The 15,679-nt window shown below is 39.1% G+C and overlaps 1 protein-coding gene across 50 annotated transcripts in view; it reads right to left on the bottom strand.

The window, feature by feature from the left end:
* The window catches only part of Ank2 (ankyrin 2), a 582,948-nt gene that overhangs the window by 38,300 nt on the left and 528,969 nt on the right, over window positions 1-15,679 (bottom strand). For 15 of the 50 annotated variants that reach the window (XM_036190288.1, XM_036190294.1, XM_036190287.1 and 12 more), the window contains 7 exons: window positions 11,529-11,564; window positions 6,120-6,143; window positions 4,944-5,168; window positions 3,403-3,501; window positions 2,271-2,425; window positions 979-1,190; window positions 236-440 (listed from right to left, as the gene is read on the bottom strand). In XM_036190288.1, coding sequence (XP_036046181.1) covers window positions 236-440; window positions 979-1,190; window positions 2,271-2,425; window positions 3,403-3,501; window positions 4,944-5,168; window positions 6,120-6,143; window positions 11,529-11,564 — 956 coding nt within the window. The remainder of the gene's footprint in view (window positions 1-235; window positions 441-978; window positions 1,191-2,270; window positions 2,426-3,402; window positions 3,502-4,943; window positions 5,169-6,119; window positions 6,144-11,528; window positions 11,565-15,679) is intronic. The other 35 variants (XM_036190301.1, XM_036190312.1, XM_036190321.1 and 32 more) reach the window with 5 other exon arrangements.

Consider the following 15,679-nt stretch of genomic DNA (forward strand, 5'->3'; position numbering starts at 1 on the left):
AAAAATGCTTTTCCTGAATTAATGTGTCTACCCATAACAGGGTCTTGTTATGTTGTCCAGACAGCCCTTGAACTCACAATCCACCTGCTTTCAGCCTTCCAAATACTGGCTTATAGACGTCACCTACATTCTCAGCTTCCAGGGCTACTTATGGCAAAAGCGACTTATTATTTTTTTTTTTACTTTATTTAAATATCTTCTAGAATTTTCTATGCTGTAGTCACATATGACTTACCTGTTATGCTACATAGTAATCTTAAGGTTGGTGCGTCTCCCCCAAAACCATTCAGCATGACATCACTTGAGGCTTTGGGGACAGGAATTGTCATAGTAATAGGCTTGTGAAATTTCCTTCTCCTGGGTTCCAAAGTGACTATAGGGCTGAAGGTTGCTTTGTTGCCTAGGATCTTCTTCACCAACTCGCTGTGCATAGGTTGAGCCTTTCAAGATAAAAACAAAAAAAATGAAACTATATAGTACCATACTTAATGTCAACTGTCATATCAGACAAACACTGTATTTTTTTTTATTTCACAAGTGAGTTTAATGGATTTCAAATGTGGCAGCTCTAAGTTTAGTACAATTAAGCATTCACAATTAAAAATAAAGAATTTATTACTTATTACACTTTATTATGTTTTTTATTTATTATGTGTTAGAAGTGTGTGTGTGGCTGGGTGCATGCTATAGAATACATATGCAGGTCAGAAGACAACCTGAGGAAGTCATTTCTCATCTTCCATCACATGGGTTTCCAGAATTGAACTTACTAGTCAGACTTGGCAGCAAGTCCCTTTACCAGCTGAGTCATCTCACCTGCCCCACCCTCAAAATTTTGTGAATCTTTAGTCTCTGGTGTTAGACTTTGATCACTCGGGAAAACTTTATTTAGCTGATATTTCAACTCTCATTTGGAAACCTAATTGTAACCCTGGCAATGACATCCCACAGTATCACCTGCATCTTACATGGACATACCTGCAGGCCTACACGGATGCGCTTGGTGAGTGCGCCCTCAGGGAAGACTGCCTGCACCTGGGGCACCACAGTGCTGCTCAGCACTCCGCCCTCTGGACCAATCAGGTTGCTGTCCTGTTTGACGCGTGACACCACCGCAAAGTACTGTGGGAAGTCTCGGGTGATGATGCGGCAGATTCGTTTCTTTTCCAGGTCCTCGGGACTGTCCAGCACTGAGACAAGAAATGATCCATCCTCTTAAAGCCAGTGACTCCTGAGAACATTCTAGCAGACTTGCGGGCACGGTTAATAGTAATCAGGGGAAGCAGCAAAACTCCCCTTTAGTTAACATTAAAACACAAGGCCATCCTGACACCAAATAAATAAATATTGGGATCTTTCACCAGCTGTCAGTGGTTTGCAGGTACGCTTTGGGGAAACCAGGCCTTTCTAGAGCAGTGGGTCAGATATGTGTGTGCAGTGTGCTGTGTATATGAGAGCATTTGAGGGCAAACATGTAGTGGAAATGAACATGTGCTACTCTTGGTTTATATGATGAAGAGGAAACTGCGTGGAAACTCCTTCTCATTGCAAATTTCTGTTAGCTCAAAGAACAGTTATTGTGGTCTTAAGAAATCAATATGGTTCTTTAGGTTCTGGGGGACCAGTCCAGTAGTAAACTCAGGGTGAATGGATAAGGTTTCTGTTTATGTATTCTGTCTCCTGACATGGTTTGTGTCTGTAATCGACATCAGTGATTCCATCTGGGTTTCAATATTCCTCTGATGCCAGTGACTTACCAAATGCATTACCTAACAGCAGAGGGTGGGATCATGGACTCTACAAGTTGCTCTAGTGTAGGCATTTAGAGAAATACAGGAAATTGGACTAAATGTCCATATGAATAACTGAATGAACTTAATGTTTCTGTCTCATTAATAATAGAAAGTTTAAAAGTAAATTAAAAGTTTTGTGCAGCGTTATTTGTTATGAAACAACATCCACTCTACTGTTGATTTTAGAGTCAATTAGTTTGCATTAAAAGATAGAATTGAACTGACTATACTCATTAAAGTAAAATATTTAATACCTTAAATTCTCCTGAATTTAACATAATCACGGTTAAGCAAATGGATGGATTGTGTATTGAAACTTAATGCAGTTGGAACACAGCAGATAATGAGCTAGAGTAAAACACCTCAAGAGGCACACATGTGTACACAAGTACTTAGACAGAGGAAGGGCCCAAAAGCAATGGATTACTGTCATGTCCCTACCTGAGATTTCTTCTAGACCCCTTAACCCGAAGGTACCTTCATCCATGCCATTCAGGATTTCGTTCAGTTCCTCTTCAGTGTATTCACAGAAGTGCTCTTTCCAGCTGTCCCCATTCTCACTGCGCAGAACCACCAGCTCCCTCTCCTTCCCTCGCAAGGCAGCGAAGTGAGGAATCTCCACAATCACGGGCCTGACACAGCAATGCAGAACACTCAGTGTAGACAGGATAACCAGTCCCAAGCCAAGCACCTCAACACTGTCTGTTGCAAAGTGACCTGGATTTCTGCTCATTCTGGGGACAGGGACACAGTAGGCCTTCTTCCAGAGCCCAGTGACTACCAGAGGGTGACACAGTGGCATCCACCTCAGGGGCACTGGTCCTCAAGTACATGCTGCTACCTTAAGCCAAATGATATTTCTCTGTGAGTGCATGTGGCATTCTGGAACTTCTCCTTTGAAAAATGTAGGTGTGGCACATTTAACCAAAAGAAATGTACATGCATGTCTATGATGTATGCCAATCTTCTAAAACATGTTCTACAGGTGCAAAATGACAACATGAGTTAAGAAAGAAAATGGCTCATACATTGCATAATTCAAAGTGTTATAAATGAGATGTCAAAAAGGTAGACTACTTGTGCTCATGAGCCATGCACTTGTGGCTTTTGCTCATCCTGTCTTCATTTAAGAAAACCATAGGCATGTGCACACAATGTGGCCCTAATGAGCCACTTAGCCTATTGTCCAATAGTGTCCAATGCCTATTTATGTTCAGGATCCAGAACATGCACTGTCCTGTGATTTTTAGGTCACATTCATCCTCAACATAGACAGAGGCTTTCCATTTTTGAGTCCAGGTTGCTTTGAGACAGACTCCAAACTCATCATAACCACATCATGACTAGCACAAAGTACAACTAGGCAAATCTCATGCTTGAACGAAAATGAAGGTCACAGCACTTTAAAGGAGAAGATATAAAACATCACTCAAAAATAAAAGTCACATACCACAAGGGTCAGAAATGGTCCACTAGAGAGAGGTTATACAGAGTTTAAATCATAGAGAGGGACATGTCATGGGCACAATGACAAAAAGAGAAATCATATCGCAGAAGAAGGAGAAGAATGGGGGCCAGCAGCCATCAATTTGCTTTAAGTCGCTCCTACCCAAGGAATTTGGTTCCAGGAGGCCCCAGCTGAAGGATGCGGCTGACCAAACTTTCTCCCTCATTAAGTGGGGGAGGAGCCGTTGGCAGGTGAAGTTTACTGAGCACATCCAAAGCAGCAGTGAAAGAAAGAACAGAAGTAAGCTTCAGGTACCATGTCCACAGAACCCCAGCATCACAGGGTGAAGTTTGGTTTCACACTGTGTTTGGTTCTGCCCCCTCCATTGGTCACAAAGAGCAAGGAACCAGGAAATGAGACCCAGAGTGTACAATGGAGGTGCTTGTGTGCCAGGGAGCACATGGCTGTCAAGTCTGTTCCTATTTAGGTTCACTGCCAGGGCACTAGCCAAAAAAATGGAGGGGAAAAATTGCTCTTCGGGAAAGACAAAACTGTTGGGAATATAATAAAAACTCTGTACAGCAGCCAGCCGTTTTCATAGATATTCCTCAACAGATTTGAAGGTTATTAAAAAGCCTATGGCTACCTGAGCAGGAGGGAGTTAGGCTCTGAACTGAACATCAAGAACGTCAAAAGAATCCAACCATAGAGACATTTTCTGATGCAACCCAGAACTTCACAGGCTCTTTCCAAAGCTCTGTCTGATAAGACATATGAGAAGTGGTTTCTACAACTGGGAACACATCCCTTTCTAATTTGGAGCAACCTGTTAACAATTTGCCCCAAATTATAGGCTTTAGAACATTTTCAGAGTTCTAAAGCAAGAAATCCTCTCCCCAATATGACATTGACAGCAATAGAAAGGAGTCCTAACTAGGAAGATTTTTCTCTCAGTTTTAACCACCAAGACTTAAATACAATTGATTTGTTTCAAACTGATTCAAAACTTGCCCCCCCTTCCAAAGTCTCATCTTTCGTTACCATTCAGTGGCAACTTTTCACCTCTTGACACACTGAGGTGCCACTCAGTATGATGGTAGCCTTACAGACAGACAGAAGAAAGAAGAAATGCTAATTGTTGTTCAATATTGCCAAAATAAGAATGGCAAAGGTTAATCTCAATATTTTCATCTTACACTGTGGCTTAAAAGCTGGAGGTAGCAGAAAAAACACAAATCATTTAAACTGAATTTTAGGCATTCCAGGAAGGCAACATTGTATTCCGAAGGGAAGGCAGCAATTGGATTCATAACCACACAAAGTGTTAAATTTATGTTTCAAACAGAGCACATTTTTTTCCTTTATACTTTGCCTTTTAGTCTCAGACAAGAAACAGAGATACTTACCAATGCCTAAAAAACATGGTTATCCCATTGGGAATCTGGCAGGTATTCCCACATCCAAGAAAAAAAACCACTAGCAACCTGCATGTTTAACTCACTGATACCTTATCATGGGAGCGTGGAAGTGAAGGCAGGCAGGCATCAAAGGCACTATTTCCCATTTAAAAAAAAAAAAATGTCACAGGAGCCTATCCTTTTTCAAAATGGCTTGACATACCTTTGGAGTTCCATCCCATTGGTCTTGGGTAGAGGGCGCAAGCCCATCGGAGACTAAGGAGGAGGCTTATGGGAAACCCTTACCCAAGGAACTGAGCTCCAGAGGGTCCCACTTCAATCAGACGGCTGGCCAGGCCTTCTCCTTCCACCATTGGTGGCATGGTTGCCAGTCTATGGCGTTTCACTAGGCGGCAGGTGACTCGAGTTGGCGCTGTGCATTTCCGAGGTGGGATAATGATTCTGAGTCCATTGTGTCTGCAGCCTCTCATGGCACCACCACGGGCATCCACCATAAAACTGACCAGGAAACTGAAAATTGGAAGAGAAGATTAGGCATGCTTCAAAGCAATACAACAGATAAACAAATTCTGTGAGGTTAATTTTTTTTCTATACTGTTTATTTCTTCTCAGAACAACTCTTTTAAATCCAAATGCCTTGTGGGAAAATATTTTTAAATTTTATACTAGTATGTATATGTGTATTATTTATTTTGTTTTACTGTATAATCTTCATATGCTACTGAAGAATAATTCCAATTTTGGTTAGTAACTAGAATGAAATGGCAAGAATGTGGGCAAGCCTTCTGTCTATTTATACATCCTATGTAATTCACATGTTGAAATAATATAAGGCTAGATCACACAGGAAAGACCAAATGGCATATGTTTTTAGTTAATTCAACTTAACTTTTCAAGATTACATCTGTCTAGCTCATTTTAATATAATCTCATGAGTGAAAAACAACCTTAAAGACCTTTTGTTAAGGTCAGATCTGTGCCATTGCGTCTTGCCCACAAATTATCATTCCCAGGACGCAGATTTGTAACTGGTTACAAGATGGGAAAACTGGAATAGAACCAATTTTCTGGTTAAAGTGATATTTGCACTTTTAAGAGGTCTCTTCACTAAGACATTCTAACTGCAACAGAGGGTGAATAGTGGAAACAAATCAAGTCCCCTCTGCTCCACAAGTCTAGCGTGGGAAGCCTGAGCTCATACTGATAGAGAGGTACTTGCACAGCATGATTTTCCCCACATTATAATGAACTGGAAGTGAAAAAAAATCATTTAAATTTGCAAAGGCATCTTGGTGACTTTCGCTTCTTTATTGCTCATCAGTCGTGATGGAAAGAACGGTAATCTCAAGTGGCTAGGGTTGTTGAGTGTGCCAAGAGAAAGTATCTAAACTTTGGAGTTTCTTCCAAATCCTGAAGTAGCTTAGCTAGAATGCTTATGACTTCATTAGTCATGACACTCACCAAAGTCCCTTGGGCACGCACCTCCTACAGGAGCAAGAGTTAAGTAACACAACAATCTAGCTGGACACATACACGAGGACATGTATGAACAGTATGCAGGTTCATCCACAGTCACTCCAATGTTCTCCCATTTTCATTTCATTTGCCAAGTTTTTTACAAGTCAATGAAAGCAACATATAGGTGTTTCATAGATCCGCTGCTAACTGCACCAAGCCAGACCAACACACCTAGATATTGCCTCCACGACAACACTGAAAACGTTTGAAAGGTATTCCATCAAAGTAAGTTGTGGGATAGAAACACAATACACTTATGTTATTTTTAGGCAAGTGAAGTATCATAGCATCCTCTTCGCGGCAGAACACAGAATGCATTAGACATGCCATTAAACAGAAAACCTGTTGCTAGTAAGAGAAATGGGTGCGGAGGAGCCCAGAGTACCCTCTGAAGCACGTCATGCAGCATGAAACCACAGGAGCCACAGTCCTCCCACATGCAGTAGCCAGGCTAGGCCCGCCATTCTCCTGTAGCTGTTGAGTTTTCAGGAGGGGCAATAGCTGCTCCATATAAGCAACAGTTCATACTTCATTAACTGTTGATGTTCTGGATGTTATCAAAACACAATGGGAAGAAGGCTGGAGCTTTTCTTTAATATGAATTCTGAAATGTTTTCTTTCTGACTTTGAAATACATACACTCACTCCAAAGAAGAACTGGAAATATGAAATACTTCCAGATGAACTTGCAGATTTTCCTTTATTATTCTTTTTGTTTTTGTTTTTTTGTTTGTTTGTTTGTTTTTTGTTTTTTGTTTTTTGTTTTTCAAGACAGGATTTTTTTCTGTGTAGCTTTGCGCCTTTCCTGGAACTCACACCATAGCCCAGGCTGGCCTTGAACTCACAGGGATCCGCCTGCCTCTGCCTCCTGAGTTTCTTTATTATTCTAAATTGAGTATATTTATATTGATTTCCACTTAAAAGTAGGAAAATGCTGCTGTTTCAACTATCATTGTTTCTAGACACACTGTAATATTTCCAACTTGTTTATTGTTAACATTAATATTTCCTTTGACTTTTCCTCTCTCCTCAACATTTTGAGATAGGATCTCAAGTAGTCCAGGCTAGCCTTAAACTTTCTACATTTAGGAAATTAACTTTGTACTCTTGCCCTGCTGCCTTTACCTCTAAAGATTATAAATGTATCACCACACCAAGTGAATTTTTCAAGTCTAGGTTAGTAAGAGCAAATAAAATAGGTGCTAAAACTAGGAGGGATTTTTTTAAATCTTTTTTTTTTTTTTTTTTTTTTTTTTTTTTTTTGGTTTTTCGAGACAGGGTTTCTCTGTAGCTTTGCTCCTTTCCTGGAACTCGCTTTGTAGACCAGGCTGGCCTCGAACTCACAGAGATCCACCTGCCTCTGCCTCCCAAGTGCTGGGATTACAGGCGTGTGCCACCACCGCCCAGTGTAGGAGGCATTATTATAACATGTCTGTTAAATGTTACAAACACTCATGGTATCTATGTCCTTTGAAGACAGTAACAAAATTCCTACACTTGTGGCCCAGGCCCTTATTTTTCCATGGTTTTATTCCAGTGATGACCTTTAGCCTGCAGGATATCAATTCTCTACCCTAAAGAACATGTAGGAGACTCTGGTGGTCTACCCTCAAAACAGAGAATCAGCAGCTATGTCCTTAATGTATTCTACTACTTTCCCTGGCATGGCACCACTGAATCCCTCTTTCTTGTGTTTCTTTCTCCCTGATTTCTGCTTCCATGATCCTTTTGTGTGATCTGTTACCTTACCACAAATGTCAGGAGCTATGCCAAGAATCTCACACTCCAAACCAAGATATCAATCTCTGCTTTCTTCCTTGCTTGGACCTGCTAACTTCCCTGGTCAATGAGATAAGACCTGTCAGCTAATCAGGGTGTCATCTAAGAGCTGTTGTAATGATAGTGAATGCAGTCTCCACCCCCCAGTACTCAGTAGAGTATGGATTCAGGACACAGTAAGGAGTCAAAACTAATTTTGAATAGATGAATGAATCTAAGAGTGAAAAGTCATGCTATTTCGAGTTAGGTGTACTTACAGAGATCAGAGAGAGCAAGATACAAGGCAAGGGAATTCTTTGATGTCTTGCCAATTATTACAATCATGCATCACTCAAATCCTTATATTTGGATGTAGCAAAGCTGCTGGATAATACTATGTCTAATTTTAAAGGGTCTACCCCATATGTTGATGCTCAACTGGGAGATCTGGTGTATTTATCTCCCTGGGGAGAGGATTAGTAGAAAATGGGAGATTGTGAAAACCAAGACTTTGAATCTAACAAAACAATATTTTTAAAGTGATAAGATTGTATGAAGAAAGACTGTAGGAGGAGAAATCAAAACAGCAGAACGGAAGGATGGAAGCAGCATATAGATACACTGCCCAGCAAGCATTCCTGTATCATTAGTGATCTGGAAACCAGTCCTAAGTACTGAATCAATCACAAAGCTAATTGGGAGAATTAAGTGACCAGTGTGCATTATTCATGGGAAAATGGCAAATTTCAGGAGAGGATAAACCTCCGTATTTTACCAAGTAACTTAAGACATGACACAGTCTACCAGAAAAATTACAAATTCCAGTAAAGATATTTTCCTTAGGAAGTGAGAGAAAAGAGAGAGAAAGAAAGTAAAATAGCAAGATGCCAAGAAAAAGAAAGGGCTGGAAGACATGAAATACCTGTCACTAGTCAGAAAGAACAAACAGTATTAAGCTCAGTCTAGCAGTAAAACATTCCAGGCAAATTTGACTCATCATGGAATTATCAAATGACTAATTAAGACAACTTCACTGTGTACTCCCAGAGCCTCTCCTTTACGCAGAAGGAATAGGAGATACTGTCTGGACTTCATAGCTAGGTACCAATGAAGTTGACTTGTAGATCGAGCAAGCTAACCAGTGAATCCCAACAGTTTCTAGAACAAAACTGGGGAGGCCTTGGCAGATTTCCATCAAGAATGGAAGGACACCAGAAGGTGCCACTACCTGGATGGCAAAGGGAACTGGGAGCCAGTTATTGTGCCATGTATAAAGCAGCTGCTAACTCCACAAGAGCCTTTGTATGGACTGTGGGGGAAAGAGAGAGGAACGAAGTGACTCATGCAACGCTGCAATGCGGCAACTCGCCTGCTGGAGTGAACGGAATGAATCTAATTCTCCACTCTCCATTGGAAATGAGACAATGTGGGCCCTGCAAACATTTACAGACAATAAGAACTGAAGGAAACCAAAGGAAGGAGGCAGCTATGTGTAAAGGCTATGGGATGTGAACTGAAGTTCAGCTGTGCAGTCTGCAGTGTTACATGGAAGCTTCCTAGTCCCTGGGTGCTGACCCTGTCACCACTTATAGATAAAGGGAGAAATAAATCTAAATCATGTGTGGGTAAAGAATATAGATGCAATAAATGGCTGCTTCCATTATCTTCTCTTTCCTGCCTTTTTATCTTTTTAATGTCACGATCATTAATATATATATATATATATATATATATGTATATACATATATATATCAGACATCAGCTAAAACAGTGAAAAAATTTATTAAGAACCTTCAATGTATTCACATTTGTGCTAAGGAGTTTACTATTATCTGTAGAATTATGACTACCTTATGAAATTGATTATTTAAATAGGATGTGAGAATTCTGTTACTCTACAGCACAAGGTACTGTGGTACCATGTTCTTTCTAAGTCTGTTTTGAATAATTTCTATAACCACAGTCAAGTAACTTGACAACTTTATTAGCTTTTGTTTTCTTATGCATGAATTAAGAGATTTGGGTGAATAAACTCTGAAGTTACTGCCTAGTATTACAAATTTGTTGTAGTTAATAGCTAACCAGATTAGACAACCTATCTAAATATGTGATTTTAGATGCTCTGGAGGAATTCCTAGTTGGAAAGCAAACTGTTACTACTCCAATAAATATAGTTTTTGACCCATGGTTAAATTGATACTTTCTTGAAAATGTGTAGGCATACTGCATTAGACATTGACTTGAGACTACACGGGGGTGGAGGGATAACCAGGGGACATTGGCTCCGATGCATCTGACTCTTCAAATGACAGCAGTCATGCAAAGTAGAAACTCTGAAGTTTTCTAAATTGTGAGATACGATGTTTTCACAATTTAAAAAGGAATAAAAGCAAACACAATTCACTTTTATTAGACAAAGGACTTGTTGATAAATATGCAATTTGATTAGCTAACCGGGTACATGCTTCAGAGGAGACAGCAGAAAACAAGGATTTGGACTTTTAAAAAGACTGTACTGTCCACCCCCAAAGTTACTGACACTTAAATTTTCCATTTAATTCATCTAGGACCATAGGCTGGGAAGAGGGAAGAGACTGCAGCATTCGGAGTTAGTCACTGGGTGAAAGACAGGAGAAAAGATTCATCAGGGTGCTTCAGTGATGCCATGTACACAGCAGAGGGCTCAACATCCACTCTGACTGTTGGTGTTGTTTGAAACCACACCAGGAGCTTCCTAATCCGCCATTCCCCAGCCCCTTCCTAGTTCTCCAAATCCCACAAACTAAAGTGTGGATAAAAAAATGACACTGAAAAGGGTAGTCCAAATTTGTTCAAACCATTCATTAATTGTTTACCAATCACTGTGTTCATTAATAGAAATACAGCATTTATAATGTGACTGAGAAGACATAAAAGGATGATTAGGACATTAAAAAATGAAAATATAGAATTGTCTTTTTTAGAGAGATAACCCATATTATCATAATGGATGGTCAAAGAATAAAAATACTATAATCAGTAGCCCAAAGGGAACTTTAAAAATAACTTCATCTAAATACAGAATAATTGCTATATTTATAATGAAGATAAGTCATTCCATAGCACAATTCCTAAATATCAAAAGGTTGGACTTAAAACAGGTAGCAAGGATATATACTATTAATAAGCCCTTAGCCATTGACTCACCTAGAATACAGCAGGATAAAAGCAAAATAAAGAAGAAAAGGTCTGGGTGCTACTAAAAATCGTGACCTTTAATAAAAACTCAAAATAGCTGAGCCAATTAGCATAATCATGGGGACATAGGATTTAAACTGGATGGAGCACTTTTCCTCACAAAAGAAGCTGACCAAGACAAGAGTCCATTTTAATTTTGATCCAGCTAACCTAATACCTACTGGTATTAAATATACCCATTTTCCCTGTAAAGGGAAAATGAGCATTGGCCTTGATTTGGAGAACATTAGCCTCTGTATCTGTCTCACTAGACATCATCAGCACTAAAGCATCCTGAGGTGGGGCATATGCAGAAGGAGATGGTGAAGGAGAGGAGAACAGGGACATGTTCAGAGAAGGAATTACGCAGAGGTTCACCTGCTGTTGTCACGATCAAGACATGGAGAGGTGCGGCTGCAACAGAATAGAAACTTTAGCACGGAGAAAGAGCAGATAAGTGAAATAGAAAGAATGAAATCAGATGTGACTTTGACTGAAATATTTAATTCATATACCCACATAGTATTCACTGAAAACAAGATGGAAATACAAGTAATACATCACTCTAGGCAAATACAACTGAAATGTCACTCTGTATGAACTGAGAGAAGAACAAGCCTTGGGGCCCTTCGTGGCTCCTCCCAGGTTAGGAACCTGGGGAAGTCACATAATCAGTCACTCAGTATGGAAGTGAAGTCTTGGTTAGCATTGGCTTGTGGGGACACTTAGCAAAGACTAAGTGTCCAAGAAGCTAGAAAACACCAAAATGATATTACAATGACAAATATAAAGTCTTGGATTCTGCAAATGTAGCTTTGATTCAACTGCTATCCACTTGTAATCCTTCTAATGCTTTTTTAGGTAAGATAATTCCCTGTTGGGCTATAGCAGAAGGAACACAAACAGGAAAGGAACAACTTAAACGATAGCTTCTGTGACAGAGCATAAAGTCTACCGCAAAGTAGGTAACATTGATCACCGACTAGTGGGTAATAAAGAACTCTGCAAACACGGTCTTAGTCCTTCTCCCCAACATCACTGTCTGCCCTGAGCACTGTGCTCTTCCTCCCCATTCCTAATGTCTAGTCCCACATTAGAGCCCTACTCTTCACTACTTTTACCCATGGTGTCTATGCTTCCTTAACCCCATCTCCTCAGGGTTTCCTAAGGTTCCAATGTTTCCTGACGTATGTAAGTATATTTTGTTCAATGAACCAGAAATCCAGTTTTCCAGATCACTTGATTTGCTACTTTATAAAATAATCATCTTCATATAAAAGAACTAGCCTTTGTGGATCTAAAGGAACTCCCAATGTATTTTAAGAAACATAAACAGCTAAATTAAACACTGGAAGTGTTTACCTTATGTTGTCTCATGCAAAAGATACCTAGCTGCCTTCTGCCTCAAACATTCTGTGATTTGAATACATCTTTCATGGCTTTGTGTGTTTGTGTGTGTAGTACAAGGTTCACAACAAAATTGTCTTCAGCTTGTTTGAAATATCACATTCTTGGGGCTTTATTTTACTGTGGCATATTCTAACACCTCATGAGTTGGTATTTAATTAATAGCATTTGGCTGTCATTAAAACATTACAAAGACTTTCAGAGTGACAACGTATAAAGTGAGTTATAAAACTATTAGCAGAAACTGACTTATATCAGCCAATTCATTATCCACACAGGCAATTATAAAGAATCATGAAGTTCACATTGTTGCACAAACTCTACTGTTATGATCTTAATTGGGAGCCTCTAAGAATAACTTTTCTTAGATTCACTATGAGTCAGTCAGGCAACTCAAATAGTAATAAGCTGAGCCTCTCGTTTGTCCAGATACTGAATGTACCTATGCAGGAAGCAGAGTTTAATCATTGACTTAGTCATTCTCAGCCAAGGACATCTTTTAAAAATGAAGTAGAGGGAAAGGAAACAACTAGCACTGATCAGTGGTAGAAGATGCAGCTTGAAGTTAAGACAACTATGAATTTAATGACAGCGTTTTCCTCACGTAGCCTAAGGTAGATACAATCACCAACTCTCTTCACTACCCCCTTACCTAAAAGTCACCTTTTCCTTACATTTTAAGTGGATTCAAACTCAGACCCTTGAAAAATATCTAATAGCTACTACTTAGGAGCCTGATTTATGGATGAGTGGATTAATAAGAAATCAGTATCATAAGATATGATGAACATTACTCATATACATTAATATAAATATCACTTTCAAACATCACAGCTCTTGGAATCTAACTTTGCAAGGGTAATTTCCCCTCTCACTAGAGTCATCCGTAGCCCCATGTTTGTGTGACCACACAGTAGAGACACCAATAGATTATGCTACCTGGTAGAAACAAGGCCATATTGGCATCATGGACTGAATCCACTTATACTGCCATTCAGAAGACTTGAGGCACATTTTGTTTAACTGATTTGGAGTTTGTGAGAAATGTGGAATGTATCTAGGGAGAATGTAGAAATGGTAAAAGCTACATTCTGTTGAGTACTTATTGTTTCTAAGTAAAGTCTGATGATATTAAAATTCCCCAATGGGATAAATTTATAACACTCATTTTATAGAAAAATAAACAGAAACCCAGAAATGTTTTTTTCATAATGTGCCCACTGCCACATAGAGAGAGTCACTATCAGGGTCTGGGTTCAGATCAGTCTGATGCCAAGGCACAGTGTTACCCATCAGTTTTCTCTAGGCCACATGGTCTTTTGACTTCATAGAACACTCCCTAGAAGTGTCCCTTGAAGGGGTGGTACTAGGTTTTCTTCATCTACTTTCCTTGACAGCTGACAGGGATCTAGTCCTTTGTAGAGTTTGGCCAATGTGTGGAAAATGAAGATACAAGTGGGTAGAAGAAATAAGGAGCATTCCAGAGACCCAGGTGTGTACTAACTACTCTCCCTGATTAACAGAGGCTTTACTGAGCAAAGATTTCCCAAACCTGGACTTACAGAAATATCAATGTGAGGATCCTGAGAACAGAAATGTAGTCATAGGTGGTCTGAGATGGGGATTGGACATCAATGTCTTTAAAACCCCACAGTGATTTCAATATACAGCCAGTGTTGAGTAACTGAGATCAGTATAATAAATGTTTGAAAGGCAGAAAAGTTGGTTTGCTATAGACCAATTTTTATAGGTGCAAATCTTTTTTAAAAGGTGCATATCTTAACTAATTAATGTTTAGCTGTTGGATGCTGAGGCTTCAATACCATTAATCAACCACAATGAAGCCGTTATCTAGTCATTATAACTCATACATGTTAGTTTGGTGAAACAGATTGGATATTGATGTACTAACATGCTTTTCTGACCTTCAGTAAAAAGCTTAAAGATTCCTTTTTTAAAGTCTAATAATTAATCTGAAAACCAAACTATTACTGCAACATTCACTTTTAAAAAAAAAAATCAGCTCTCTGTAATTAGTTACATTTTACCTAAAATAGTGTCTTTATTTTGTGATGTGGAGTCTGGGTTCTCTTTCGTCATCAATCATCAAGGTTCCAACCTCTTTTCTCCCTTACTCTTCATGTGGGGACCTCAGTGGTAGAAGGTAATGTAATGGTTTGTTTTTTGTTTTTGTTTTTGTTTTTGTTTTTTTACCAATTTATAATAGATATTTTAATTTCTTTCATTTTCCATTTAAAATACTTAATTAAATTTGAATGGAGTTTAATCTTTTAAATTCCAAGCAAGTCGTGCTGGACCAAGAACTAGTCACAGTTACCTAACAAGGACAATAGAATGCTTATTTCCAACATCTGACTAATTTTATATTCTACAGAATTTAGTAGACTATTAGACTAAAAACTCCCAAATGTTCACAGTGTCATGGAGTACTTTCCTGGAAGGAGGTCTATTTTAAAATACTAAGAACAAGAAAGGGCCCATGCTCAAAACAATCATAGGGATTATACATAAGGAGTTTGGGATAAACATTTAAGCCAAAGTGTTCCATTTTGTTACATAAAATATGGGTAGAAATTTCACTTAATTAAAAAAAATATGAGGATTTACATGTAATTACAGTATTACTAAAACATGAGGGTAAAAAATAATTTAGATAGTACTATATTTAAAATTCTTTAAGAAATGTACGCTATACTTAATTGAATTCTTACACCCCAAGGAACCTCTCGACCGTTAAGAATGCTGGGAGTGCTTTTCGAAGTGAGCCCCAAGCAGGCCCTGTTGTGTGCCCTGTCTGAAGGGCATTGAAAGGACGGCTGAGAAAAAGCACTGCTTGGTTGTGAACTCTTTTGATTTAGATCCCTAACAAAATGTATGGATTCATCTGTGTATGTGTGTGGCTGTGCCCATTATTTTAACTGCATCAATCTATGACAGAAGGTATTTATTTCAAAGGCCAGTCATTCAGTTTTAGGCAACTGAAACTTTCAAGCAAGCAGCTGTCCCAGCCTCTTTTTAAAAGACGGCTTCAAGGACTGCATACAATCAGTGAGGAGGCGATTCTATTCCAGTCAGTTAGCAAACTTGCTGCTACACGTTAT

This window comes from Onychomys torridus, chromosome 6 (genome assembly GCF_903995425.1).
Source record: "Onychomys torridus chromosome 6, mOncTor1.1, whole genome shotgun sequence".
Classification (NCBI taxonomy): domain Eukaryota; kingdom Metazoa; phylum Chordata; class Mammalia; order Rodentia; family Cricetidae; genus Onychomys; species Onychomys torridus.